Consider the following 26,132-nt stretch of genomic DNA (forward strand, 5'->3'; position numbering starts at 1 on the left):
ATATAACTAATAAAAACCACTTAAATTCTTAATAAAAGTGTAAATTTCATTTGTAACACCCTGCTTAACGTATTCATTGCCTTACAATTTAAGTAAACATTTCAAATTCGAAATTAAAAATTGAAATATAAGTAGATTTCTTTTAAAATGTGTAAATGTAAAGTTTATGCAAATTAAACATCAAGATAATTTATAAAAAAAATATTAAAAAATTTACTCTACGAGATTTAGTGAAAAATCGCTGAAAAATTAATTATAACTACTTAAAATCGTATAATGAAATTCATATTATTCTTTCTCTGTTCTAACAATATATTCCAATAAATAAAAAGGATGTACTCTCATCAAATATTCAAAAACGTTTTTATAAAATATTATTATGGATGATGCATAGCTAAATCTAATAATATTAGGTACATAATTCAAGATATTTCAATAACTACCGCGATATGAATTATTATACGCTATTTGCCGTCAAATAGTAGAACCAAAATTCTATAGTAAACAAGAATGAAAGTCATTACTTTAAAAATATATATCTTATTGTCAAATATGTAATACCATGTTCATATATATATTATTATTACGTCCGTGATAATTACATAAATACCTACACAATTTAATTAGTTATTTAATTTATTATTTAATAAAGTGTCGTTCTTGTCATTTTTATGTTTTTTTTTTATCGACCTTCTATAAATAACACTAATGTGTTTATATAATATAATTATATATAGCCTTTTCCAAGTTTTATTAAATTTACAATTTTTTTAAATATCTTTGGATAATGAAGGAAACCTACATTTGCTATAGAAGTGCTTTCATGCATGAGCAGATGTGTTTATATTATTTTTACTAAAATTATTAATGTTGCTCCATTTTCATTCAATTAATTTTAATTAATAGAGCAATTTTTATTCAAACACCGTAAAATAAAAGAGTATTGATCTAAACATACCAACACTATTTACAAAAGACGGATTAAAAATACAAGTTTTAGAGAATGCACATTATTATTGCTATTTTTTACAATAATTAATTATTTTTATTTATAAAGTATTATTCTAATATACATATAATTCTATCGGGGTTAAAAAGTCCTGCATATGTACTACAATGCGATATATAAAATAACGAAATGATGTTATTTGCATATAATTGGACACACTTTGTTTGGAAAAAAGTAAAAATATTCTAGTTTGTACAATTAATATATTATTTTTATTTAAACATAACATAAAACAAATTACATCGTATGAAATTTAAGTAATTTTTTATTTGAATTAATCAACACGTTCAAATAAAACAAATAATTTGACATAAAGAATTATGGTTGGATTATATGTATACTTCTTATTTTATTTAAATAAATTTCCTTCAAATATGTCAAAAATATGAAAGCAGTTTTTATTCAAAAGTAAAATTACTTCAACAAGAATTTTTTCAAATATAAAATAAAAAATTATTTCATTGTATTACCAAGTTATTACTTTTAATATTCTAATATTTTAATATTCTAGAAAAAAAAATTATTAACATCCAGCCAAATAAGATGATATATTATTCAAATAATCAATTTTTAAATACATATATTATTTAAATATCGTTATTATCATATCGAAATATTACTATAAAACACACATCAAATATCTTATTTGATTTAAAATATGAAATTTTCAGTTATAGCTGAATCTAAAAGGCCCACAATAATTCACGCAGTAAAGACAAAATGTTTACACAGATCCATTTAAAAAATCGAAGTAATATATATAAATAAATTCGTATCTTCTAACAATAAGAAGTTCTATACATATAACAGAACATCCTTATCATCGATAAGATATTGCATACAAAGCAATTTTTTTTTACAGTTTTTCTTCTATTTTTTATAGAATAATTTGTCAGAATAATTTTTCCTATGTAAATTCAGTATTTTTACAATTAAAGAAACTGGTATGACCCATAAAGCGCATATATGTATTGTACATATGCTGTAGGTGCATACCTGTAATGTCAATCATTTTATAGGACTCTACGTTTATAATACGCATGTGTCATAACAAAGGTATGTAGTGAACTTCTTTATCAACAAAAAGCGAACAAAAAATTTCCACGTATTTAACTTCGTTCAGAAGATAAAGTATCACCTACTTATATTACGTGCATAGTGCCGAACAAGAAATTCATTCAAGTATAATATAATACAGTGCATTATTGCAAATATCATGTAAATTTTTGAAGAATTATGATTATCATCACAATCATGTGCAACATCGTATTAAAACGGACAAATGGAGCAAATTATGGAGAAAGAGATTATCGTCCTTTTTAAAATATAATTGCATTGTCATGTAATAAATAAAAGGAAGTAAAATGTTGGTAGAAATTAACGTGCTAACAAGAAAAAGGAAAATAAGTTAGTGAACTGTAAATATAACGTGTATGAAACATCTCACGTTCATACAAAAATTGTAAATCAAAAATGCAGAGGTTACATGATACAACATTGATATGTTAATACAAGTAGCACAGAATTTAAAAACGTAAGATATATTTTACAATGTAATTAAAGTGTTATCTGTATATTAAGAATCTGTTCAATCTTTTTGTATGTATTTGCTACTATAGAAACATGTGGTTTCATACTTTATTGACCAGAAACGCCAGTTGGCGCTCGATATAAATAAAATAATTCATCGAAAAGTAATAAAAACGATAGTTTTTAAAATTTAACAAATATATTACAAGTTATTTTATGAATATTATTTTATTGAATTCAGCAAATTATGTGTTAATATTATGTATAAATAATGCTTTTGTTAAGTCTTTTATATTTATAGTGGTTTTTATTTTATTAAATTATTTTAAACTATATAATGATATACAATTCATAACAATATAGCAAATATATTTTTACATATAAATTTTCTTGACCTTACAGCAAATGTTTTTAAGGAACGTTTAAATAGTAATAATACTGAAAATAATTAAGTCTTTTAACTTTCATAAAACAATTTTTCAAATGATCTGATAGAAATAAAAAATGATATTAAATATAACTAACATTTAAGGAATGCATATTATTTTTTAAATATAAATTATAGGGTCACTAATGTCTACGACTGAAGATGCATCTAAATATTTTCTAATATATGTTTTCTAGTATTTCTAATATTATATAAAGTCATGAATTTATAAATTAGTAATACTTACTTCTATGAAAACATTTGAATTTAGAAAAACGAAACTTTTATGTTCCATATTAAGAATACAGATCCAAAATTTAATTGTAATTCAATTGAGAAGCTCGATTGAAATTCATATTAATTTTAATTATAGATTTAGTTAACGAAAGTGAACTAAATGATTACAGGTTGACTTTACCCATTTATCTTGTAGAAATACTAGTATTTTAAAAAATCAAGATATCTGGTTAATAATGTGTTGTATAACTTAATGTTTTCTATTACTCAATAAGTTGACAGTGCAAACAGAATTATATTAAATTAATTAATTGTTGTAATATTTAATTTAATGTAATTTATTGTTATAATATTGAATATGTTCTGCAACTTGGTTTATAAGTTTCATAAATTTCAAATTAAAAGTATAATACAAATATTTCTTTTGCAGATTGATATTATATCAGCACAAAATGTAATGTTAAATTATTATTATTATTATTGTTATTATTAGTAAATCATACTTACAATGGGGAAAATTATACCAATGAGCTGGTTGAACCAGATGTTGTTGATTTTAAGTATATTATGTGTATCGTTATCTTTAGTCATACAAGAATGGGCAGGTCTCATACCATTACCAATTTATATTTCTATATCATGGGCTATTTTTATTATAATAATATCAATATGGCTTAGTTGTTTTCTACTTCAACTTACTTTGAAAGCAAATAATCCACTTAAGATCAAATTTTTTCACAATTGGCTATATCGAAAACTGGCAAATAAGTTGAAGCTATGTAAATTGGAGAAAGAAGGTGAATGCAATAATGAATGTGAACGTAAAATGACAAGTCAAAATATGAATTTTGGACAAGCCACTAATGAAAAAAAAACTGACAGTGTCTCAAAGACCAAGAAATTACACAACAAAACAGTTAAATCTGGTGCAAATGGTACTTCTTCAAAACGTAAAAAGAATGAAGAACTAAATAATTTAGTAAAAGAAATAAATTTAAAATGTATAAATGTTTGGTATAAATCGATCAGTAATGAGAAATCATTTCCTAATGAAACACAAGAATTATTAAAAAAATTATTGACCAAATTGTTTTATAGAATCAGTTTAATGGACAAAGTGAAATTAACTCATAAATTGTCAAACGTGTTCTTATTACATTTAAAAGAGTATTACAGGTATGACATTTCATATAGTATTTTTTGTAACGTAAACTTATTATCTATACTCTTTTTTTTTTTTTATATTTTTTACAGAGCATTACGTAGAGTCGAAAAAGGAACGGCTCCAAGTATAGAAGAAGCATTCAAGTATTTACATCCTGGTTCTCGTAGTACAGCAGCATTAGAACATATGCTTCATCAAATGGTCACTATTTTATCAGAGGAATTTTTACAATGGGAATTAACAAGCTCATTACCATGTAAAATATTATTGTCTGTATTAGCAAAGAGATTATTATTAGTTATAGAAACAGTTAGTTCTCCAAACTGGCTGTTTCAAATTTTGTCAGATCTACTACAACCAATGCCAAAAGAAATTGCTGAAGTTCAAAATAAACAGGGAGCAGGCACACTATATACTAAAGTATACTTACAATTTTCTTAAAGCTTTTCTTAAAATTTCTTAATAATTATAAGCTAATAACATGGTTATTTTAGAAAATTATATCCAATGCTCTATCTGATGGAATAGCATCTGCGACAGCAGCTGTAATTCCACGGCCACTTCCAAAAACCGAATCTAGCTTATCTGCAAAAACTACAAACCATGATAAAAATTCTTCATTAACCCTAAATGATCAAAGACCTACGTTGCATTTAGATAATTTAACTAAAGAATATAGAGGTCTTTGGGGTCAAAGTATGTCAGAGTTGGATTCTGAAGTAGATGAAGAGAAAATATCTCCTGTATATGAGGAACCTACGGATTTTGCTACAACAATTGCTAGGCTTAGAACGGTTTTACAACAAAAGTCAACTGTAAATACACCTCTGTAAGTAACAGAATGTTATTATACCAATAATATATCACATATATTTTTAACATTATGTTTTACAGACACGTAGAGGAGAAGTCTTATGTAGTATATGAAGGTAGCCAATTTATAAATCTATCAATACCTTGGACAGAATTTCATACAGCTTTTGATGGTTCGCAACAATTACTTTATTGTATACAATTTGATGACGTGGAGCAGCGTGGTGTAGATTTATTCGAAACTACAACTGCTACTGTTAGAAGACAATACCGCGATTTTGCTCAGTTACATGCTAGTCTACAAGAAGTAGGTTAAAACTTAAAAAGTTTTCAAAAACCCAGTTACGAAATTGGGGCAAAGCGAAACGGTGAGACAAACTGAAACATTGTTTTGTATATGTTATTAGTAGTGTTTTGTAATAGCTATTCTAGTGAGTATCTAAAAAAGATGGAACTGCTCCTACTTCCAATATTATATGTTAATGAAGTAAATTGCTTAAAATTGCTATAAAAAAATGTTAAATACAACTTTAATTTCTAAAGTTATGTAAATAATATTTGTATAAATGTTATTTTTTTAGGTTGTCATAGATTATGCCAGAATATTGTTTTTAACTTTGCCCTGGTTTCCACTTCTTTAGTGTACTCTTTTATATTTCATCTTATTTTATCTAATATAAAATATAATTTATAGATTCCAGAATTAGCTCCTATTATGTCAGATTTAATATTACCGGAAGGAGGACGCGTTGAACTAGAAAATTATTTGAAAATATTAACAACGCGTTTAGCTAACGAGTGTCCATCACAATTACGACATTTCCTACGTCCTAGTAGTAGTGCAGGTAAAAAAGCAGATGCAGTTGCACCTCGATTTGATAGATTTTTGGCAAAAACTGTAACTGGTGTTTTCAATACATTGAAAACGGTTGTGCCGGGTTTTGAGATTGAACAAGAAGAGGAAAATGTTCCATTACCTACATTAATGCCTTTAGCAGATATACCATGGAGATTCGTCGAAAATATTAAATCGGTAAGTATATGTTTTATGTCACTATTAAAAATGAGAATTAAAAATTGGAATGTAGGTAAATATGCTTTAGTATTTGGACGGTCTAACTTTAAGTTCCACTTTTTATAAATAAGTTTATCAGTATTGTGTAGAATAGATGTGTGACTTCTTTAATTTCCATTGTGGAATCATAACTAATTGTTTTATATATTTTAAACCAATTAAAAATCAACTTCTGTCATATAATGTCAGATATATGGACCAATATACAACTGTTGACCGAAGTGTAAAGAAATTTCATTCATAGTTAAAAAATTTTCAACTAAATGCCGATAGCTAATGCAAAATAGTTTTCCTTATATGTTGGAACGTATTATTATATTTATCCAACATCACCCTGTTCGGTTTTATAACAAAATTAATTTATTTCGTTGTTATTTTTATTGCAACAGAAAAGTTTAATGATTGAATTGCAACAACTAATAGCTGAAAGAACTGAATATTCTTCAGTGGATACAGCTTACGAAGCTGTTGATTCAATTGAAGGTACCAATGATTCTGCATTATTAGCTCACTGGTTGGAAACTGCAAAAAATTCTGATGAAGGTAAATATAGTGCACTATAAAAATGATTCAATCCAAATTTTTTCTTCAATTTCTTTCTTTTGACAGAAGAAATGGATGAATTGGACTCTCATTTGATGTTAACATGTATTGCTATAGATCTTATCTGTGAATTACTGTCAGGAATTGGCAGTACTAATACTTTGCAACAAGAAGCAGTTGTTAGGTGGACTAAACTATTAATTGGAAATGTGTCTGAACCTATATTACAAGTAATAAATTATTTTTTTACTGTTTTTCGTTATTACAGTAAGTATTATCATTTTTGTACTAAATTGTGAATTTGATTTAATTTACAGACTGCTATTTTACGAGTTTTTGATTACTTGGGTAACATGTCACTTTTTCATAATATACAAAACAAAATATCTGAGGAACCTATAACGGAATTAAAGGAAAAGTTGTTACAGCAATTGTTTACTAAAATCCCAATTGATATAAAACTGATATTTGGTGAAGATGATACATTAAACATTTTGAAGTATTTGCTTGGTTCATACGAAATGAAAAAAATTAATTTGGACTTAAATCTACAGATAGTAGATGTTCTAGCATCACAGTTATTAATTTCATCTAAGAAAACAGCGATTCAATTCCTTTTTTAAATTACATTTATATAGTGTTCAAGTAACATATAAATCATTAAAAGTCATTAATTATTAGACTATAATTTAGTCAAGAAGGAATTGATGTGCCATATGTAATAAGTTTGTTAATGATTAACAATTTAAAACTATATAAAGTTTTCAAAACCAAACTATGTACCTGATTACATGTTTACAATAAGAATGCCAAGTATTTTTTTCATTAAAAAGAAAACGTAACTCTTATGAGTTGGACAATGTATGTTATATGCATATTTAGGTACTATGTGCATTTAAATTATACACTTGTATTTAATGTTTAAGTTTTGTACAAATATTTATGGAAAACTATTATATTTCACACTTAATAAAAATGTACACAAAACCTTAAAAATCTAATATATATTTATTCTTATGAATAATAACATTTGATTCATAATTTAAGATCCCTTCCCTTATTTTGGAGCCTTTTGCTTTTCTAATTGTGCTCTGAAATAAAAAAAAAATAATTAAAGTTTCTGAAAATATTTTTGTCTATAAATCCATGTTTTTTTTTAATGTTACTTTTTAACATTAATCTTTTATTAACATATATAACAATATTTTTTTCAAACCAGAGAATATTTTAGATTATTTCATTGTATTTAATGAAACCTCTCAAATTTATTAATAGCAGTAAGTACAACATACCGTAATTGTTGATTAAAATCATCCTCTACATCATCATCATCCCAATTATCTTCCCAAACACTAATATCTTCGTTGTCCTCATCCACTGCAGTCCAATCTACCAAGTCATTCATTAGAATTAGGGTTAGGTACACGCATGTATATGATTATTATATTCCACTTAACATTTATATCATTACATTACTATACCTTCTGCAGGAAATTCTTCAAACTCGTCGTCCTCCTCTAATAATCCCAGATCGACTTTAGCTTTATCGTTTTTGGTATCCGTCATCGCGAAGTTTTATATTGACAGTTCTAAAACCAACTTTAGGTTGGAAACAACACGTTCAAATGTTTGGTTATTCATGCAACGGAAGATTATATCCAATTTACGCAACGCGGCTAACTTCAGTATATTCTCCGCCGAATATTGTTATACTACTACGCTTTACATTTCATCAGCCATATACACGGTAGACAAAAAATACGTCAATAAGAAGGAAAAATAATATAGTAAGTTGCAATGCAAAATTTATTTAAATGTTTAAATTTTATTTTATTCTGCGAGAATAAATGAGTACATGAGATGCCCATCACAGTGGACGTGGAAGGTATTTGCAAATATAATTTAAAATTTTTATAAACAATTTTTTAAATTTATTATTATTACTGTTTATTATAATAATTTAAAGTGAAAGTTCTTTCGTCTACAGCATTAATCGCTAACAGTTGGCTTATAAATAAGTGAATGTAGTGAATGTTCATCCAATTTTCATCTGGCCATTCTTTGTTGCAGATTTAAACCTTTTTGATTGAATATGACATTTCGCTGGTTTGTCAAATTCTATATTTTTCCGATTTGGCACCTTATAATTTCAGCTTGTTTTAAAAGATGAAAATTTCGCTGTAAGAGATTTAATTTGAATTACAAGAAGGGAATGCCGAATGCGATTACGCAGTTGTTTGAAAAGGCTTACTAAAAATGTTTCCAAAGATGGGGGAGATGATCGCTTTGAGTCCCATAAGCTGTAATCAAACTCGACAATATAAATTTAAATTGTATAACAAATTTAATTTAATATCTACTGACACATATTTATTCCTATACTTGTTAATATAGGTTGAGTAGTACATTCTTTATTTCATTATTTGATTTATATTAAAAGAATTGAATTATTTTTTTGTTCTTATTTCTACATTTTGAAATATAACAATCTGTGAACATAGAAAAACGGTATCAAAATTGGGAACATAGAGATATAAGAATCTAGGGAACCTAAGGATATAGGAATATATGGATTTAGAAATTTGGAGGTTTAAGTGTTCAGGGATTTAGGGATTTAGAAATGTAGAAATTTAGGAATTTAGGAATATAAAAATATAGAAATTCACACTCTGTACCACAAAACACTAACTAATTAGAAGCTAAAGGAACTAATTACAATAGTTTTACGCAGTTCGAAGCCTAGGAAAGTTCCTAATCACCAAAGTAGTGCTTACAGTTAGTTGCTATCTTCGCGATTATATACATGGTGAAGTAGAATGAAGGAATTGTAAGAACAGGTGATGATGCGATAAATATACAAGATAAAAGCAATGTACTCAATTTTGACTACGTTTCCATCGAGGGTTCAAATCGGGTCAGAGTCGGGTTAGAGTCGGATTGGGGTGAGCGCTTTTACGGTGGAAACACCAAAGGTTTAGTTGAACTCTACCCTACAAAATTTTAGGGTAGCGTTCAATTGGGTTCGGTGGAAACGACAAGAGTCGAGTTCGTGTTGCCAACATAACAAATCCAAATTGCATTGTGTATCACGTGTTGTATTAATCGGTGTAGAAGAGGTTATTATTACTTTTTGTCGGTGATCTTGTAATCTGAGAAATAATTTTTGTATGTTATTTTGATATTGTAAAATTAATATTGCTCAGCTTTACATGTCAGAATATGGTAGTTGACTTTGTGCAGTTGGTAATGTTCAACCCTGCCGCAACTCCAACCCGCGACTCAAACCCGACTCTAACCCGACTCTGACCCGATTTGAACCCTCGATGGAAACGTAGTCATAGTTGATATATTTATACATAGATTGTAATGGTATATTAATAATATAACAATTTATATTTAATCAATGCTTTTAATTAACATTATATAACTCTTTCTGGCCGTATGAGTTTTAGGTATGTGTTCTTTGTTGATTGGAATTGTTTGCACTCACTCAGTGAACGAGGTACACTTGGTCAGTTATTACGCGTAAAACATAAATACTATTTAATTTTTGTTCAAAAAATTTCGAATTCTTGAATTCTCAAAAATCGAAATTTTCAATAATTTTAATAATTTTTAAATAGAAATTTAGTAGAAATTTAATAATTTTTAAATTTCTACATTTTCAAACCCCAAATTTTTGAATCCTTATACTTTGAAATTCTTAAATTTGTGAATTCCTAAACACTGAAATTTCCAAATTTTCAAACTTTAACATCCCCAAAACTTCTTAAATTTCCACATCAAATTTTTATACATAACAAATGTTTTTACTTCTTAACATACGTGTCAACTATATAAACAATGTTTTTAATATATTCATAAAATATAATAATACATTAACGAAATAATAATAGACAATCAAAGAATTTTTGATTATAATTAACAATTTTACTTAAAATATCAAATGTATTCAGGATATAAATACCGTTTCCATCATATCACCTTCGTATTGGAAGTATGAAGCATGAACTTTGACGCATTTATGGACGCACTTGATAGTAGAATTAGCGTTTGACCATTTTTGTGTGACTTAGAATTTATGAAACTTTTTGCCCACTGAGTATATACACTCAGCATCACAAAAGTTGTAAAGGCGCTTGCGCTTCGTTCTTGGTTACAAAGCGTGCATGAACCAATCAGAGTTGACATGCGTAGAATGATAAAAAAACGTGGGGGATAATGAATATGATCTCTCATTGGAGGAAGTAACACACTACGAATACAAGATTTGTTTAAATAACCATCTATTTGATATAAAATGATTGCACTAAAAGGAAATTATAAAGTAAAGTTGACTACGTTATTATATCGAACAGAAATTTGTTGATACTTCTTTTTTTCATGATATAATATGACTATGTGTTACCTTACCTCTGCAGTGTAACAGGAATCAAAAGTTCATAATCTGCGTCGATAATCATAACAGTGCGCCGTTGTTTCGCAGTATGACGACACATTATCGTTCTAGATGGAAATAAAGTCACTAGTCATTATCATTTTTTTTAATCTTCCTGTTTATATCAGGGACGTTACGTAGAGTTTCGCAGCAATGAAGCGGACTGTATTTAGTAATCGTTCAGTCTAGAGGAAGGCAGTTGTTGAAGTACAATGGGTTTAGAGGATTACAGAGAAATCGTGGCAACATGTGCCACGATTACTTCAATGGGACAAATGTTATCTGGAACGTGAGTTGAAAAATTTAAATATTTTTTTACTTTTGATTTATGAATTTAGTAGAAATACAATGCTCGATTATAGTTAGGAAAGATATGTTTTTGACTAAAAACATTTGATAGAATATAAGAAGATACGAGTATCATGTGATTATGACATTTACATTTAAATTTCTCTATTGATATTTCTTTTGTATGAAATATTTATTATATAATTAATTTTTTGATTTTTGTATCGTATGTTACGATAATATCATTAGTTTATGAAATTATTAATTCTAATTTTATGTGATTTGGAAATTTATATTTTATTTCGCAACTGTTAATTATGTTTGTACATTTAATGTATTGAGTTATTTTATAATTATTTTAATGAAATAACTATAATATAATATTAAAATTTTAATTTCGTTACTATTTTCATTACTTCATTGGGAAACTGTTTCTTGCAACATAAGTTATTTTATAATTGTAGAATAAAATGTGAAAGTAGCTTGAATATTTATTTGCATTTATTCACTAGACTTTTTTGAACTTACGTAAATAAATAGTAACTATATATTATTAAAATATTTTATATTTAATGAAATATTTTTTTAAAATCATATTTTGTAATTTCAAACTTTATAGTTGTTTCAATATAGAAGTAAAGAATAGATTGATATATATGTTATTATTTTTAATATAGAAAAATAATAGTAATGTGTAATATTTATTTATGGTTTAATTTTAGATTAATGTGCAAGGATATTTATAAGAAAGGTTCATCGAAAGGTGTAGACCCAATGCCTTTTTTGGGTGGTATAGGAATGTAAGTTATTTATTAATGTTTCACACAAAAAGCATTTAACTTTATGAAATGAAGTTAATTAGATCCAATGATAATTTTTTATTTGCAATGAAAACATTTTGCATTTGTTATAAATTTAGACAAAAACAATAAATAATAACATGAATTACACAGATAGATATATAATAAACCAAGAATCTTTTATAGGTGCATTTTAATGCTTCAGTATGCATGGATCTTGAAGGATCCTGGAATGATTAATATTAATGTCTTTGGAGTACTTGTAAATACAGCATATATGGCTGTATATTATTATTACTCATCACACACGGTATGAGTCTATATTTATAAATTAAAATGCATGACGTTGCTTTTGTATGTTATTTTGTTCAAACATATTTTATTTCTTCATGAACTTTTATTTTTTACATTTTTAATTTAATAAGTAGAACATATTGTAAGCTATGTCTTGTTGTACTATATATGAAATTCTGAACTTAATACGGAGAGAAATCCAATAGGTATATATAAGGTTCTCAGAAGTATACCTTAACTCTGTGCAAAAATTTTAACCTATTTAATGCTTCAAATTTCACTGTTCATGTTTCTTATAGTGTTCAATGTATTGACTACAAAGCTGCTAATCCCTTTTTTTGTATATGTAGCTTTTGAGAAATTTGATTTTGGAAAGAAGAACGTATTTTCAAGTATAAATAAATTTACTAACTTAATTACAAGAAATATTTCATTTTTATGCGCATCAAAAGGGGCTGTAGACTTTTTTGAATATAATAATGTTACTTTTGAATACATTATAAATGCTTGAATATATTTGAATGATCATTAAAGCTTACCACTAAAGAGTGATACTGACTGAGTGATACTCATATCAGTTCTTTAGAATATTTTTTAATTTATTTTGAAAAGTAATTATCTACAGCAAAATTAAACAGAGCAGATTTTCATTATGTCTGAAATTTTTTCATTAAATCAAAAATTCTAACTCAGAAGTTTTCAATATCATAGGTACCCAAAATTAGAAATATAAAAATTATAAAGATACAGAAATTTTCGAAATCACAAATTATTGAGTTCAAAAATATTGAAGTTTATAGACTTAAAATTGGAACTTCGCAAATTTAAGAATATAGAAACTTGTAAAGGGTATAGCCGGATAAGGTAGTCAAATGTGCCCTTGATTCGAATCAGAATCCCAGTTCATCAGTCGATAGCATATCCAAAAAAAACATCTCACACCAAGTTTCAACCCCCTATCTCATCCGTGGGGGTAGTAAAAGGGAAAAAACGAAATTTCGGTTTTTGGCCCTTTTTGCCTATTTAATTTCGTACAAAAATTCTGAAAAAATTCTAAAACATTGAGGTCCAGATAGCGCATATTATAGAATTTTTTTCTGTCGGAGCACTACTTTTATATTAATGTGGTAGTTAGATATTAGTACAACTATTATTCTCTAATTTTTTCAGATTTTTCGGTGAGGTGCGCCGTAGTTTAAAAAATCAAAAACCGATTTTTTCGCGCGAAAAACAAACTTCTGCTTTGAATTTTTATGTCATTTTCCCATAAAAGATGCATTAAGTAATTTTAAGAGGATTCACGTTCACACAATTGATTTATGGATTACAACAATGAAATTAACTTAATTAGTTAGTTTTATGATACGTTCTTTATATATGTAAATGTTCGAAGGTCTTCCAACGACATCGGTGGCGCAACGGTTAAGGGGGGCAATATCTTTGTTTTGCGTTTTTGAAATTTCAGGTATAATTTATTATAATTATTGCCTATAACACAATATTTTTTGTTTTTAAATACATTTAAAAATGGCGGAATTGTAACAATCCTTTCTGGAAGTGTTTGGGCGCGTCTCGTGAATCGGTGTGGGTTCTAGCTTTAGATATATTGGTCTGAAACAAGTTTGCAGACAATGTTTCGAAAACTAACATTTACAGTTAGTAGATGAACCTCAGAAATGTGCAAAATGTGTAAAATTAAAAAAATGGCGCGCTTTTAAAGAAAAACTTTGAATTTTACTAAAAATTTCTGCAATATTTTGCAATAAAAAAGGACTTTAATGTTCAATTTATTTCATATGTTAGATACTATTGTCATGGATATGTGCAAAAAATTTGAGCGCGATTGATAAACTAGTTTTTGAGTTATCAGCCACACCAATTGTAAAAATGTAGTTTTAAGAAAAACGCGTTTAAAGTTTCAGTCCTCCGCACTGAACGCGTGAATACTCGCGGCGCTAATCGGCTATAACTTCAAAAGGGCTTCGTATTTCACTTAAAAATTTTGAGAAAATATTTTTAAGATGTTACACTAACATTTTACAGAAAAAAGAAATTTTTTAATTTTTCAAGATTCTAAAGGTATTGCCCCCCTTAAGGTGTCTGATTCGTAAACCGTTGCATGTTTTTTTTAGCGCAGGTTCGATCCTGCCTGAACTTCTATTTTTTTTTCATTTAATCATTAATTTTTTTCATTCTAATTATATAGCAATGGATACTACTTATTTAAAAACATTTCTAACGCACTTTAGAAATATTTCAAGGTTTGTTTTTTTTTAAACTACGGCGCACCTCACCGAAAAATCTGAAAAAATTAGAGAATAATAGTTGTACTAATATCTAACTACCACATTAATATAAAAGTAGTGCTCCGACATCTTCACTAAAAAATCGCATTTTTTCGAATTTTTTTTCAAATATTATAGAAAAAAATTCTATAATATGCGCTATCTGGACCTCAATGTTTTAGAATTTTTTTCAGAATTTTTGTACGAAATTAAATAGGCAAAAAGGGCCAAAAACCGGAATTTCGTTTTTTCCCTTTGACTACCCCCACGGATGAGATAGGGGGTTGAAACTTGGTGTGAGATGTTTTTTTTGGATATGTTATCGACTGATGAATTGGGATTCTGATTCGACTCAAGGGCACATTTGACTACCTTATCCGGCTATACCCTTTAGTGATATTCAAATTTAAAGATGTCTAAAATTCCTGGTTTTCTTACACAAAATTTTTAAATTTATAAATTTGCAAAATTCCAAACTTTTAAATGAACTTCAACATTTGCAGATTTAGTAATCTTAAAAATAAGAAATCTTAAATGTAAAAGTCCTCTTCAAAGAAGGACCTCTTTGTATATTGTCAATTATTACAGCTTTATTCATAGCTATACATATGTATACAGGATGTCTCTAATGTCCGGCATCACCTTTATATTTCGGAAGCGACTTTAAATATGAAAAAATGTTTCAGACAAAAGTTGTAAGATATCAAGGAGGATATAAGATGGTGGCAACAATTTGACCTTGCATAGTCGTTTGAAAGTCACATGAATGTTTTTTAAATAGAACCCCCCCCCACCCCTCCATTTTTTATTGCGTGTTCTTGTAGCCCTCATCGAGACCTTTTTAAAATACTATCTATGTTTGTTTTTTGTGCAAGTCATTCTCAAGATATGAAGCTTCAAAATGAACTCATAAGTGGTGTAAATTTGATCGTGCAACCTTCGTGCGGTACAGCTTGTGTAATATGAATGTCGACGATATGTTAACTTGAAGCTTCATGTTTTGGGGATAACTTGCATAAAAATAGATATAGGTAATATTTTGAAAACTTCCAAACAAAGTCTACAAGAATATCCAATAAAAAATGGGGTGTTCTATTTAAAAAACTGAAGATGACGTTCATGTGACCTTCAAATGACCATCCAAGTTCAAATTGTTACCACCATCTTATGTGCCCTATAATATCCTACACATACAACTTTTATTTGAAACATTTTTCCATATTTAAAGCCGTTTTCGTTGGGTCGAAGTTTAGAGATAACTGTATAACATAGAAATTATTTTATACTTTTTAGTGCATTTCGAAGTCGGCGTATTTTTTTTCTTAAAATTATTTTATTTCACGCTTTTTAGTGGAATGGGGAGAATTGTATAGGATACTGTGAGACAGTTCTTTCGGGCTTTTTTTTTCTGTGTAAATGCTATGAACATAATTAAGTAAAAGACAACATGGATATTAGTTTTTCAATTTTTTTTGCAACAATAATTCTTTGCAACTGAAAAATGAAAAAATTTTTGGTAATGGTACCAATGGGGAGTCAGACTCTACAAGATGCGAAAGGCTTTGTTCCGATTCACCCACCTAGGAAAAAACCGGCGAACATGCATAGAAAAAAAAAAATATATATATACTGATCGAATTGAGTAACCTCCTCCTTTTTCGAAGTCGGTTAAAAAGTGACTGTACTCATCATTGATTTAACGGAGCGATCCATAACGGCGAAAGTAACGTCGGTTTTTGTCTCGGAATACGCAAGTGCCAAAGACGGTCTTGCTAGTAAAAATATAATCGAGAATACGATTATAAGGGAAGTTTAAAAATGACAGAAATTTTCGAATATTAATGAACGATCTCTAATTTATTCAAAACTTACATCAGTATATCCGAAATAATTGAATGTAATCTTTTGAAATACTCAGAAATTCAACATTTTTCACAGACAAACCATAAAATTCATTTGACCTTGAAAAAGATGGTTTTCCAAAATAAAATTTTACAAATATTGTCCGTATAGGATCAAATCAATTAGTAGATTCATAATCAAGGTATTTAATGCTGTAAGAATTGGATCGAATTGATGATTGAAACGTTCGTTGGTTGCTGGACAGAGCAGTTCAATCAACTTCAATTGAGCTACATTATGACATATTACCAACTAAAAGTTTGGGTATTATAGCTACTACAGAAGTTAATATGTCACCATATCCTAATCATTCCCTATTTTTTTTGCTTTATTGTTATAGAAATATATACGTTTTCTTCACTATCAGGCAGTCAATTTTTATGGTTAAGGTTGGTCATAATTTTCAGTAATATTACAACCCTGCCGAGAGTCGGATTAAGATTTTAAGTCCCTGAGTTATCAAATTTTTCATAACCTCCTTGGTTAAAAAATGGGCAAAGAGGAGAAGTGTAATTTTGGAAATAAAAATATACAGTTAAATACACGAGTCTTTAAAAATTCTATAATAGATATTATAATAGCTCTGAGTATGCGTGATAATTTGAATCATATACTTTAACAGTATTTCGTTATATTTTAAGAACGTAAGTCCGATTTATTTCTAAATTTAGTGTGATTTTTAATTGTTTAAGAAGAAAAAGCCGTGAACAAAAGTTTGTTTCATTATATTATAATATAAATAGATGTTTCATACCGGAATTCACTTAAAAAGTAACATCTTTTTATTTCAGTTTTTTCTACTTTAAATTAATCTCTAATATTTTACGAATTAAATTATTGTTTTCTGAATACGTAGTGAATTTTTGCTACAAATAGAGGTTTTATTAAAAATGTACAAGTCAGAAGTTTTATTTACAACTGATTATTTTTAAATTTATAAATTTAAATTTAATATTTTTAAATCCCAAAATTTTCAAATTTCTATATTCTAAATTCCTAAATTTTCAAATCTTCAAAGTTTGAAATTTCCAGATTTTTACATTTTCAATCTTTTAAATGGTTGAATCTCTAAATTCTCAAGTTTTTAAATTTCTAAATTCCGAAATGTCTAAATTTTCCGATTTTTCAACTTTCAAATTCTTAATTTTAAATTCCTGAAAGTACAAATTTTTCAACCCCTAAATTTTAAAATTTGCAAACACCATAAAGGGTATAAGCCGAATAAAAAAGTTGAAAGTGCTTTTGATTCAAAAGTAAACTTGTAATACGTCATTCAGTAGTATATATATAGAAATAAAAGAATATGATGCTAAGTTTTATTCAGCATCGAATTTTTTGTATTAAATGATATACAAAGTTCTTAAAAAAATTAAAGACATTGTAAGCTTGGTTAGCGTATATTAGAAATCGTTTTTATTGCAAAACCCAGTTATATAAAATTAAAGATCGAAAGAAAATTGGACGAGATGCGATTTTTTATTGAATATATTGGCATACTATTTTTATATTATTATAACATGAACATATGAGGACTATGTAATTATTTAAAAAAAATGAAAGCTATATAATATTTTGTGCATTTATGCATGTAGAATAAAGAACATAAAGCATTAGCATTGTCATAAGGATAAAAATCTAAGGGTAGTGTTCTTGCAGGCACGTATATCGAGACTTTTGCTTGATATTGTATTTCTTAGATATTCTCCTTGATTACTGCTTTAACGTATTTATGTTGTTCCGTATTAATTCCATTTATGTACAACAAGACGTAGTTATTACTGTATTGCAAAATAATAATACATACATATATCGATAGTTCGACAAAATTATGCCTTTACAAAGAACCGAAGCTCCTGCTGTGCGAAGAAATTTTGGAAAAATATTTCTAAACGCACCAGTGCCTCTATGAACAATTCACTTCAAGTATTACGCATTTTTAGAAGGATACGCTCGCTTTAATAGGCAAGACAGCCGCGTTTGTAACGGTCTTCCTTGTGTATGCACAAATGGAAAATTCCGAGAAGATTGAATTCAGATTCGGTATAATTGTGACAACATTGTTCTTGCTCTTAATAGCGTCTCCATTGATACACCTCGTAAGTATATTTTCTTAAATATTACGCATGCTTTTTTAGTAAAATAAAGCTATCAAAATTGATATATTTACACTTTATTTCAACTTATTAATATCAATTTATTTTAATTAAATTTCGATTCTATCGATAATAACTGTTTTCAATTTATCAATTAATATTAATAAAATGATTCAGAATCGCAATATTTACTCCAGATAAAATTTGCACAGTTAGTACCAGTATTTTTTCAGAGCGTTTAAGTGCTGAATTTTTAAAACAATTGTACATAAGTTTTTCCTTTTCTCATGATTGCGTAACGACAATAAAGAAGTTTTAGAAACGCTGAAATGTCATAGTCTGTGAGAAATCATACGAAATGTGCGTAATCATACAACGAAAAGTAATAATGAAATAGAAATCTTAAAAATGTTATTATCATGGAATTTAATTAATTTCAGTGAAATTATTTATTTCTTATTCTGTTCGAGTATCGCACACAAATCGTTTTATATTTCGTTGATTAGTACATTACTTTCTTAACACTTTGACGGCCGAAGTCATGTATACGAGCCAGCGATTATCTTAAATATTTGCAAAGCGTCAGTTGCTTATTATTTATCCATTGTTTGTTTATTGTTTATTCATTGTATGACTACTTTACTTATCTGTTTATGTATCCATCTATGTATCTATCTATTTATATTCATATAAATATGCAATCCTCAAAAATGAGTAAAAGTGACGACGATATATACGCCGATAACTTAACAAATGTTAGGTGCGTCAGAATGAAATGACAGTGAAGATTCAGACAGTGGAAACGTAATTCTTGTTAGCAAACTGAAAAATTTGATGAATTCAGTAATAGATTTCGATAACAAAGATAGTAGTACATCCGACAAAGACGAAATGAAATGGATCCGAACAGACATTTATCTGCTCTTCATGTAGTATTTCGCTGCACGCTGAACTGTGCTTTGAAAAATATCATACAAAATCAAAATACTAAACTAATTGTTTGAAAACCAGTATGCCGAGTAACTATTGCATCATTAAATTTTCATTTTTTTTATTATTGTATTAGTTATTATTATATTTTGTATATTTATATAATATAGTACATTATTATTATATTTTCGTTTATTATATCACTGTTATATGATACATTTTGGTTATTAAATGAATTATATCGATGAATTATATGACAGTATATTGTCAGCGTGCCTTTCTCAAAAGCTTGCCAATTTGTCGCAAAGCTGACAAAATGTGCCGGCGGCAAGCGCAAGTCTTTTCCCGAAACGTGCGGCCGTCAAAGTGTTAAGATATTGTACATATATATAAATACTCTTTTGTATTGCCATTGAGTGCTGCACTGTTCGACCACTGATAATTTCTAACAGTTATTAATCAGTTTATCGACGCTTGCGAAATAGTTTTTGATTTCACGCTTGAAAAATCGACGTGTAATTTTTAAGTATTTCTGACTTGAAAGTTTGAATTTTAGAAATGTTTAAATTTTCAAATTTTGGAATTCAGACATTTTGCATTTAGAAATTCAAAAATTTTGGAGTTTTGAAATTTTTAAATGTCGGTTTTTCAAATCCAAGAATTCATAAATTTTCAAATGACAAATTTTTAAGATCAGAAATTTTTTAATTTTTGTTTTTCACATTTAGGCACTTTTAGATTTTCAAATTTTTGAATTTTTAAGTGCAGCTATTTAGAATAGGTGCAAAAAATTGTTAAACTTAAATATTTAGAAATTTCAAAGTTAAAAATTAAGAAATTTAGAAATGTTAAATTTACAAATTTTTAAAGCTTTCGAGTTTTATGTCACTATGAGTTCAATAATTTATTATGTTAACTTTTTAATAATCTTGAATATAAAAATGTATGTTCAAACAAGAAAAATGTTACTATAGAAAATTATTTTATGTCTATTTTTTAAAGCAAGGTATAATATTTGTGTTTAAGCACCTTTATATTTAGTGAACATTTTTAAATTTAAAATCATATAAAAGTAATAGTTACATCAAATTAATGTTGTTAATACGAAATCGAAACTTCAGAAAATGTTTGGTATTTTTCTTTATTATAATGTATAGTTGACTTCAGATTAATTAATTTTTTTTTCACACTGTAAATAGTTTTTGAAAAACTGCGATAACAGTTTTGAGTAAAATATATTTTGTACACATGTATAGTTGAGGAGATATTCAAGGTGTTCATGTTTAACAGTTCACGCTGTTTATTCTTTTAAATTTTTATCTATTGACGAACTATTTTTATTCAGCTTTTTTGACTCGAAATGTTATTAGTCTTTTTGGTAGTGTGATTTTACATCAAATCGGCCTTTTTTTGACGACCATGCGAGGGATTTTGCTGCAATTAAAATATAGCGTAGTGCATATGAAATTGGGGGGAAGGTATTATCATTTTATTGGTTTCGAATATGTTTAAAAGATGTCAACCTTTAAAGTTTTTAATTTTTTTTTCATGAAAATGAATGGATTTATAAATTTTTGTCTCGAAAATTATTAGGTTGGGGAATAAGTTCGTGGCGTTTTGACATTTTCTTTTTTTTACAGCGGCATTTTGCAATTTGCAAGAAGTTATAATATTCATTCGATAGAGCTCTTTCTGCTCTACAAAACTGTGTTAATCGTTTTTTTCAGTAGATTCATTCGTCATTGCTATTGAGGCTTAGAAACGAAATATCAAGAAGGTAGAAAGCAGCATTTTCGACACCTGCTCTTCTTCGCTTTCCATCGCGGCCAAAAAGTTGTGAAAAGTTGTGAATGGTTGCTGAAACAGGCCGGGATATTTGCAATATATACGGAGAAGGTGTCATAGGTGAGTCGACAGCACGGAAATGGTTTGCAAAATTCAACCTAAGGTTGGGCAATAAGTTCGTAGCGTTCACTTCGTGAGGCACCCAGGCTCCCACTTTTTCGACAAATCCCATTGAATGGAGATGATTGAGAATAGTTTTATGATCACAGTTCATTTTTTGGACTAATTCACGACTAATTTGAGGACCATCCTGCTTCACACGTGCTCGGAGACGCTGTTTGGCGAACTCAGAAGGTCTTCCGCTGCGGGGCGGGGTTTCGACGTTAAAATCGCCATTTTTGAATTTTGCAAACCATTTCCGTGCTGTCGACTCACCTATGACACCTTCTCCGTATACATTGCAAATATCCTGGGCTGCTTCAGCAGCTTTTTTGGCCGCGATGGAAAGCGAAGAAGAGCAAGTGCCGAAAGTGCTAATTTTTACCTCCTGGATATTCCATTTCAGAGCCTCAATAGTAATAACGAATGAATCTGCTGAAAAAAATGATTAACACAGTTTTGTAGAGCAGAAAGAGCTCTATCGAATGAATATTATAACTTCTTGCAAATTGCAAAAGGTCGCTGTAAAAAAAAGAAAATGTCAAAACACCACGAACTTATTCCCCAACCTAATATTTATCGAATTAAGTTACAATTTGTTCCATTTCAATCAAGAAAGATTGTACTATTGTATTCGTTATTTTATTTAAAAAATTGTTTTGTTTAAAGATTAATTTTTATTTAATAGCTTTGAAAAAATATCCTTAATTTTTTTGAAATTTTACCCATAAATTAAGTTTTTTATGGTAGTAAGTTTGAAATTAACACGAACAAAAAATTAAGTCAGGGATGAAAAATAAAATTTGTGTTTTGTTACTATTTTTCGATACATATTTTACTATGTTTATTGTAGTAATATTAATATATTTTTTATAAATATTTAATAAAAATAAAGTTAGGCGATAAATATAGGCATTGTATACAAGTATTATTATTAAATTATTTTACATATATAAATTATGTAATAACGTAAATGTAATTACGTAATTATGACAAGTTATAATGGGAGTAATGTAAACAATTGAAATCCACTTATGTAAAATGCTTTTAGTTTTAAAAGGTCGTGGTTTTCTTAGAAAAATTGTTATTGAAAAATTAGCAGTTGGTAGCAGTTAATTTTTTCGCAATTTTTTACAGAATGTATCCACAAAAAGTTTCTGTCGAGAGCACGATGGAATTTTGAAGAGAATTTTAGAAAATCTTGCTTGAAGTAAGCGAAGATGGGTCGCTTAAAATTATTAATACAACTTTAAGAAAATGAAGAAAGTAACACAAACCACTATCAAACTGAAATGGTATTTACCTTCAACAATTTTCTGTTCAAATGTGTATTGTAAATCATCACCTCTTCCGCAGTCCAGAAACTTTAACTAGATTAAAAGTCAAGTTTAGATTAACATTGCTTTGACTTTATAACGTATTTTAATATGAGCTATATTTGCTTATTTGTTTATTAATACTTGGTCTAATTATAACAATTATTTACAAATATGTCCACGAATTTCAGTAATACATTAAGAAGACTCGATTTGTTTATTTCTTTTTTTAGTTACATATATAGAGCCATATGTTATGCAGTAATATTACATTAATACAAAATTTTGAAGTTTTTCTGCGAGACTGTTTAAAAGAAATTGAAGATGTTGAAGTTAAAACTTCAAATATAAAAATAGATTTGCAAATTTTAAAATCAAATTGGTCTTATTTGTATCATCAGTGGAATAGGTAGAGAAAAAACGAAAACTCGCTTTTGAATTCACACATGTACTAATAAAGGAAAAAATTGAAAAAAGTATTTGATAAAAATACCTGTGGGGGAAATGGGAATTAAAATTTCATCGTTTGTTATTTGGATAGGGCGTGACAATGTAAGAGTAAAGCTTTGGACATTTTTAAAATATGTCAGTAAAATTAGAGTTTGGATTGGGGCAGCTGAGGAAAAAATTATTTTTATAATTTATTTATGATTTAACACTGATTAATAATTGTTAATAATTTTTTCTTGTTCGATCACCGAAAATGTTCCAAAAATTATGGTAATCATTATATTGAACGCTTTAATGGGACATTGAATCTTTTATTTACTTCAGCATGACGTTAATTTCAAACATGCCATCTTAACAAAGGTTTGTTCTGTGTTTCGAATATCGCTTCTGATCTTTACTTATACCATTTTTGTAATAAAATAGAACATGAGTGTTTGAAGATAAAGTAGAAAGTTATGTAAGTGTAGTAATTTATTGTAACATTTTTCTGAAATACTTGACTTGTTGGTTACCGACAACTTTATCGATATCAAAGCGACAGCGATATCTAACTGTAATAAGTATGTTCATAAACACATTAACACAGTATTATTTGTATTATGATAGCATTGAAAATATCAAGTAACGTTTCAAGATATAATGCTAAATAGTTAGAATGTGTATAATATAATTCCATATATAAGTGTTTAAAAAAAAAGTGTTTCAGTAAACACACAAAGATAATGTGAAAAGTAATTTCGTTTTTTATAATGGAGTTATATTTTTGAGTGTATCAGTCGATGTACTATGTGTGATTGTAGAAACAATCATTATTGTCTCATTAAAATGTTAGCTTTATTTATTTATTACCTATTTATAGCAGGAACTCAGTGCAATGATTATGGGCGAAAATTTTGAAATTGATAATGTTATACTTGACTTATATTATCTACTTTCTGAATTTTTTTTTTTAATAAAGTCAACATTTTATTGAGAGATTATACTCTCTTAGCATTATTTAAATTAAAATATTTTCTAAATTGATAGTATATTTATTATAAGTTTAAACTAATAATTATTGAAATTATTTAATTGATGTATTAAAAAACCACACGATTTTATTTAAAAAAGTCCATTTTCACGCATAATCGATAGAATCGAATGACCTACAAAAGAACTAATAACATCATATTATGTTCCTCTCGAAATAATTCGTCCTTTATGTAAAATATCTTTCATCACAAATTATAATAGTGATGTATACCAAAATGTCAATATCTTAGATTGAACATCCTGTGTATAAAAGTATAGGGTTGAGCAATAGCAATATTTACCTTGAATATTTGCGTTAGTAGTAATAATATGAAAAAAATGTTATGTATAAAACTTGTATAGTACCGAGGGGTGTACATTATATTGTAAACCATTTTTTACGTGGATGGAAAATCGCCAGAAACTATTCATACCGTATAATACCTTTTTTATATTATACAACTTTTGTGCTAACGTTTTTCTGATAGCTTCTATGAACTGATTTTCCAAGCGCTATAATCAATTTTATCTTTTGCTATTGGAGATTTATCAAATTTTTAAAACTCGTCGCGTTTATCAGATTCTTTAGGTGTAATAATTATATACATTGTATGTAATTCATTTTTACTCTCAATTATTTTTTTAGGGAGAAGTTATAAGGACACAGAATACAGATATTCTTCCGTTTCCGCTTATATTTATGGGTACTCTAGCCTCGTTTCAATGGCTGTTATATGGCCTCATAATTAATAACACATTTGTCATCGTAAGTAGATCACTTAATTCTATTAATATATGGAGTAAAGGAAATTTCATCAGTTTCTAATGTTTTTACTTTGTTATAAAAGTTTCAGAATGTGATAGGTTTTCTTCTATCCGTGGTGCAAATGTCGTTATTTGTGATATTTCCCTCAAAGTCGAAAGCCAAATTAAACAGTCAAGAGAAGATGGATTAACAAAACAATCGTGAATATTACAAATTATTTGTTGTATCTTAAAATACTGTACTTTAGTTTAGTATAAAATGTTCCAACAAACCAGTACTTACAAACCAATGATTGCGATTTATACAGAAGACATAAATCCTGAATAATTTGTAATATTATTTACGAGAGAAAGATAATTCTATTTTTAACTAGATTATTCTTCGAATAAATAGTTCTATTTCTCATTGAACATGGAATGTTTTCTTTTTAAACCTAAGTGGCCGTTCCTTAAAGAATCCGATAAATGCCATGTATTTATTTTTCACTTATATATTATAATTTTGTTCTAGAGTGAACCTAAGATAACAAAATATTACTATTCTGACTTTATATTTTATTGAATATTAAACGCAACTAACGTCAATAAAACAAATAAAATATCTTATGTAGAATAATTGCGAATTAAAAATAAGAAACGGTTAGTTATTGTTATAAAAAGTGTATATTTAAAATTCTTCCTGTTAGATTGCTATTATAGATCATGTAACATCAAATGTCATACACACGCATATACCCTTAAAGTTTAAAAGTTGACAAAAGCGTACTTATTGTACAGGTATTAATAGCACAATGTAAAAAGGGGAGATCTCCCCTTT

The 26,132-nt window shown here is 27.7% G+C and overlaps 4 protein-coding genes across 9 annotated transcripts in view; 3 read left to right on the forward strand and 1 right to left on the reverse strand.

Moving 5' to 3' along the window:
• The first annotated feature begins 1,945 nt into the window (after positions 1-1,945).
• Positions 1,946-7,795, forward strand: LOC100876919 (uncharacterized). Of its 2 annotated transcripts, none has more exons than XM_012291879.2 (9): positions 1,946-2,543; positions 3,634-4,379; positions 4,458-4,788; positions 4,863-5,197; positions 5,263-5,488; positions 5,876-6,214; positions 6,646-6,799; positions 6,869-7,029; positions 7,117-7,795. In XM_012291879.2, exons 2-9 carry the CDS (start codon positions 3,712-3,714, stop codon positions 7,420-7,422), a joined length of 2,520 nt encoding a protein of 839 aa, XP_012147269.1. In that variant the 5' UTR covers positions 1,946-2,543; positions 3,634-3,711; the 3' UTR covers positions 7,423-7,795. The 2 variants fall into 2 exon arrangements, with proteins under 2 accessions (XP_012147269.1, XP_012147268.1); XM_012291878.2 differs by having other exon boundaries at positions 1,949-2,543; positions 6,866-7,029.
• Sem1 (Suppressor of exocyst mutations 1) lies at positions 7,789-11,353 on the reverse strand. 2 transcript variants are annotated; one of them, XR_013039060.1, is made up of 5 exons: positions 11,213-11,353; positions 9,051-9,099; positions 8,271-8,977; positions 8,092-8,188; positions 7,789-7,890 (listed from the first exon to the last, which is right to left on the reverse strand). XR_013039060.1 is itself a non-coding variant. In XM_003706053.3 (3 exons), the coding sequence occupies exons 1-3, from the start codon at positions 8,363-8,365 to the stop codon at positions 7,857-7,859; spliced, it is 216 nt and encodes a 71-aa protein (XP_003706101.1). In that variant the 5' UTR covers positions 8,366-8,475; the 3' UTR covers positions 7,789-7,856. The 2 variants fall into 2 exon arrangements, 1 of the variants encoding a protein (XP_003706101.1); XM_003706053.3 differs by lacking the exons at positions 9,051-9,099; positions 11,213-11,353 and having other exon boundaries at positions 8,281-8,475.
• Positions 11,354-11,437: 84 nt separating this feature from the next.
• Positions 11,438-26,132, forward strand: part of Gyc88E (Guanylyl cyclase at 88E) — a 134,324-nt gene continuing 119,629 nt past the window's right edge. For all 4 annotated transcript variants that reach the window (XM_076534461.1, XM_076534485.1, XM_003706055.3 and 1 more), the window contains exon 1: positions 11,438-11,526. The gene's annotated coding sequence lies outside the window, so the exon portion shown is untranslated. The remainder of the gene's footprint in view (positions 11,527-26,132) is intronic.
• LOC100875686 (sugar transporter SWEET1) lies at positions 12,270-25,726 on the forward strand. Its single transcript, XM_012291890.2, has 4 exons — positions 12,270-12,325; positions 18,747-18,902; positions 25,197-25,316; positions 25,399-25,726. The coding sequence occupies exons 2-4, from the start codon at positions 18,813-18,815 to the stop codon at positions 25,504-25,506; spliced, it is 318 nt and encodes a 105-aa protein (XP_012147280.1). The 5' UTR covers positions 12,270-12,325; positions 18,747-18,812; the 3' UTR covers positions 25,507-25,726.

The sequence above is a fragment of the Megachile rotundata genome, chromosome 1, assembly GCF_050947335.1.
Source record: "Megachile rotundata isolate GNS110a chromosome 1, iyMegRotu1, whole genome shotgun sequence".
In the NCBI taxonomy this organism is placed as follows: Eukaryota; Metazoa; Arthropoda; class Insecta; order Hymenoptera; family Megachilidae; genus Megachile; species Megachile rotundata.

Coding starts and splice junctions, on each gene's coding strand:
- Sem1 (XM_003706053.3), bottom strand. CDS start 8,365: ATGACGGATACCAAAAACGATAAAGCTAAAGTCGATCTGGGATTATTA. Junction 8,189..8,280: donor TGAAGAATTTCCTGCAGAAG/GTATAGTAATGT, acceptor ATGACTTGGTAG/ATTGGACTGCAGTGGATGAG. Junction 7,891..8,091: donor GATTTTAATCAACAATTACG/GTATGTTGTACT, acceptor TTTTTATTTCAG/AGCACAATTAGAAAAGCAAA.
- LOC100876919 (XM_012291878.2), top strand. CDS start 3,712: ATGGGGAAAATTATACCAATGAGCTGGTTGAACCAGATGTTGTTGATT. Junction 5,198..5,262: donor TCAACTGTAAATACACCTCT/GTAAGTAACAGA, acceptor TATGTTTTACAG/ACACGTAGAGGAGAAGTCTT. Junction 6,800..6,865: donor TGCAAAAAATTCTGATGAAG/GTAAATATAGTG, acceptor TTCTTTTGACAG/AAGAAATGGATGAATTGGAC.
- LOC100875686 (XM_012291890.2), top strand. CDS start 18,813: ATGGAAAATTCCGAGAAGATTGAATTCAGATTCGGTATAATTGTGACA. Junction 18,903..25,196: donor CGTCTCCATTGATACACCTC/GTAAGTATATTT, acceptor TTATTTTTTTAG/GGAGAAGTTATAAGGACACA. Junction 25,317..25,398: donor TTAATAACACATTTGTCATC/GTAAGTAGATCA, acceptor TTGTTATAAAAG/TTTCAGAATGTGATAGGTTT.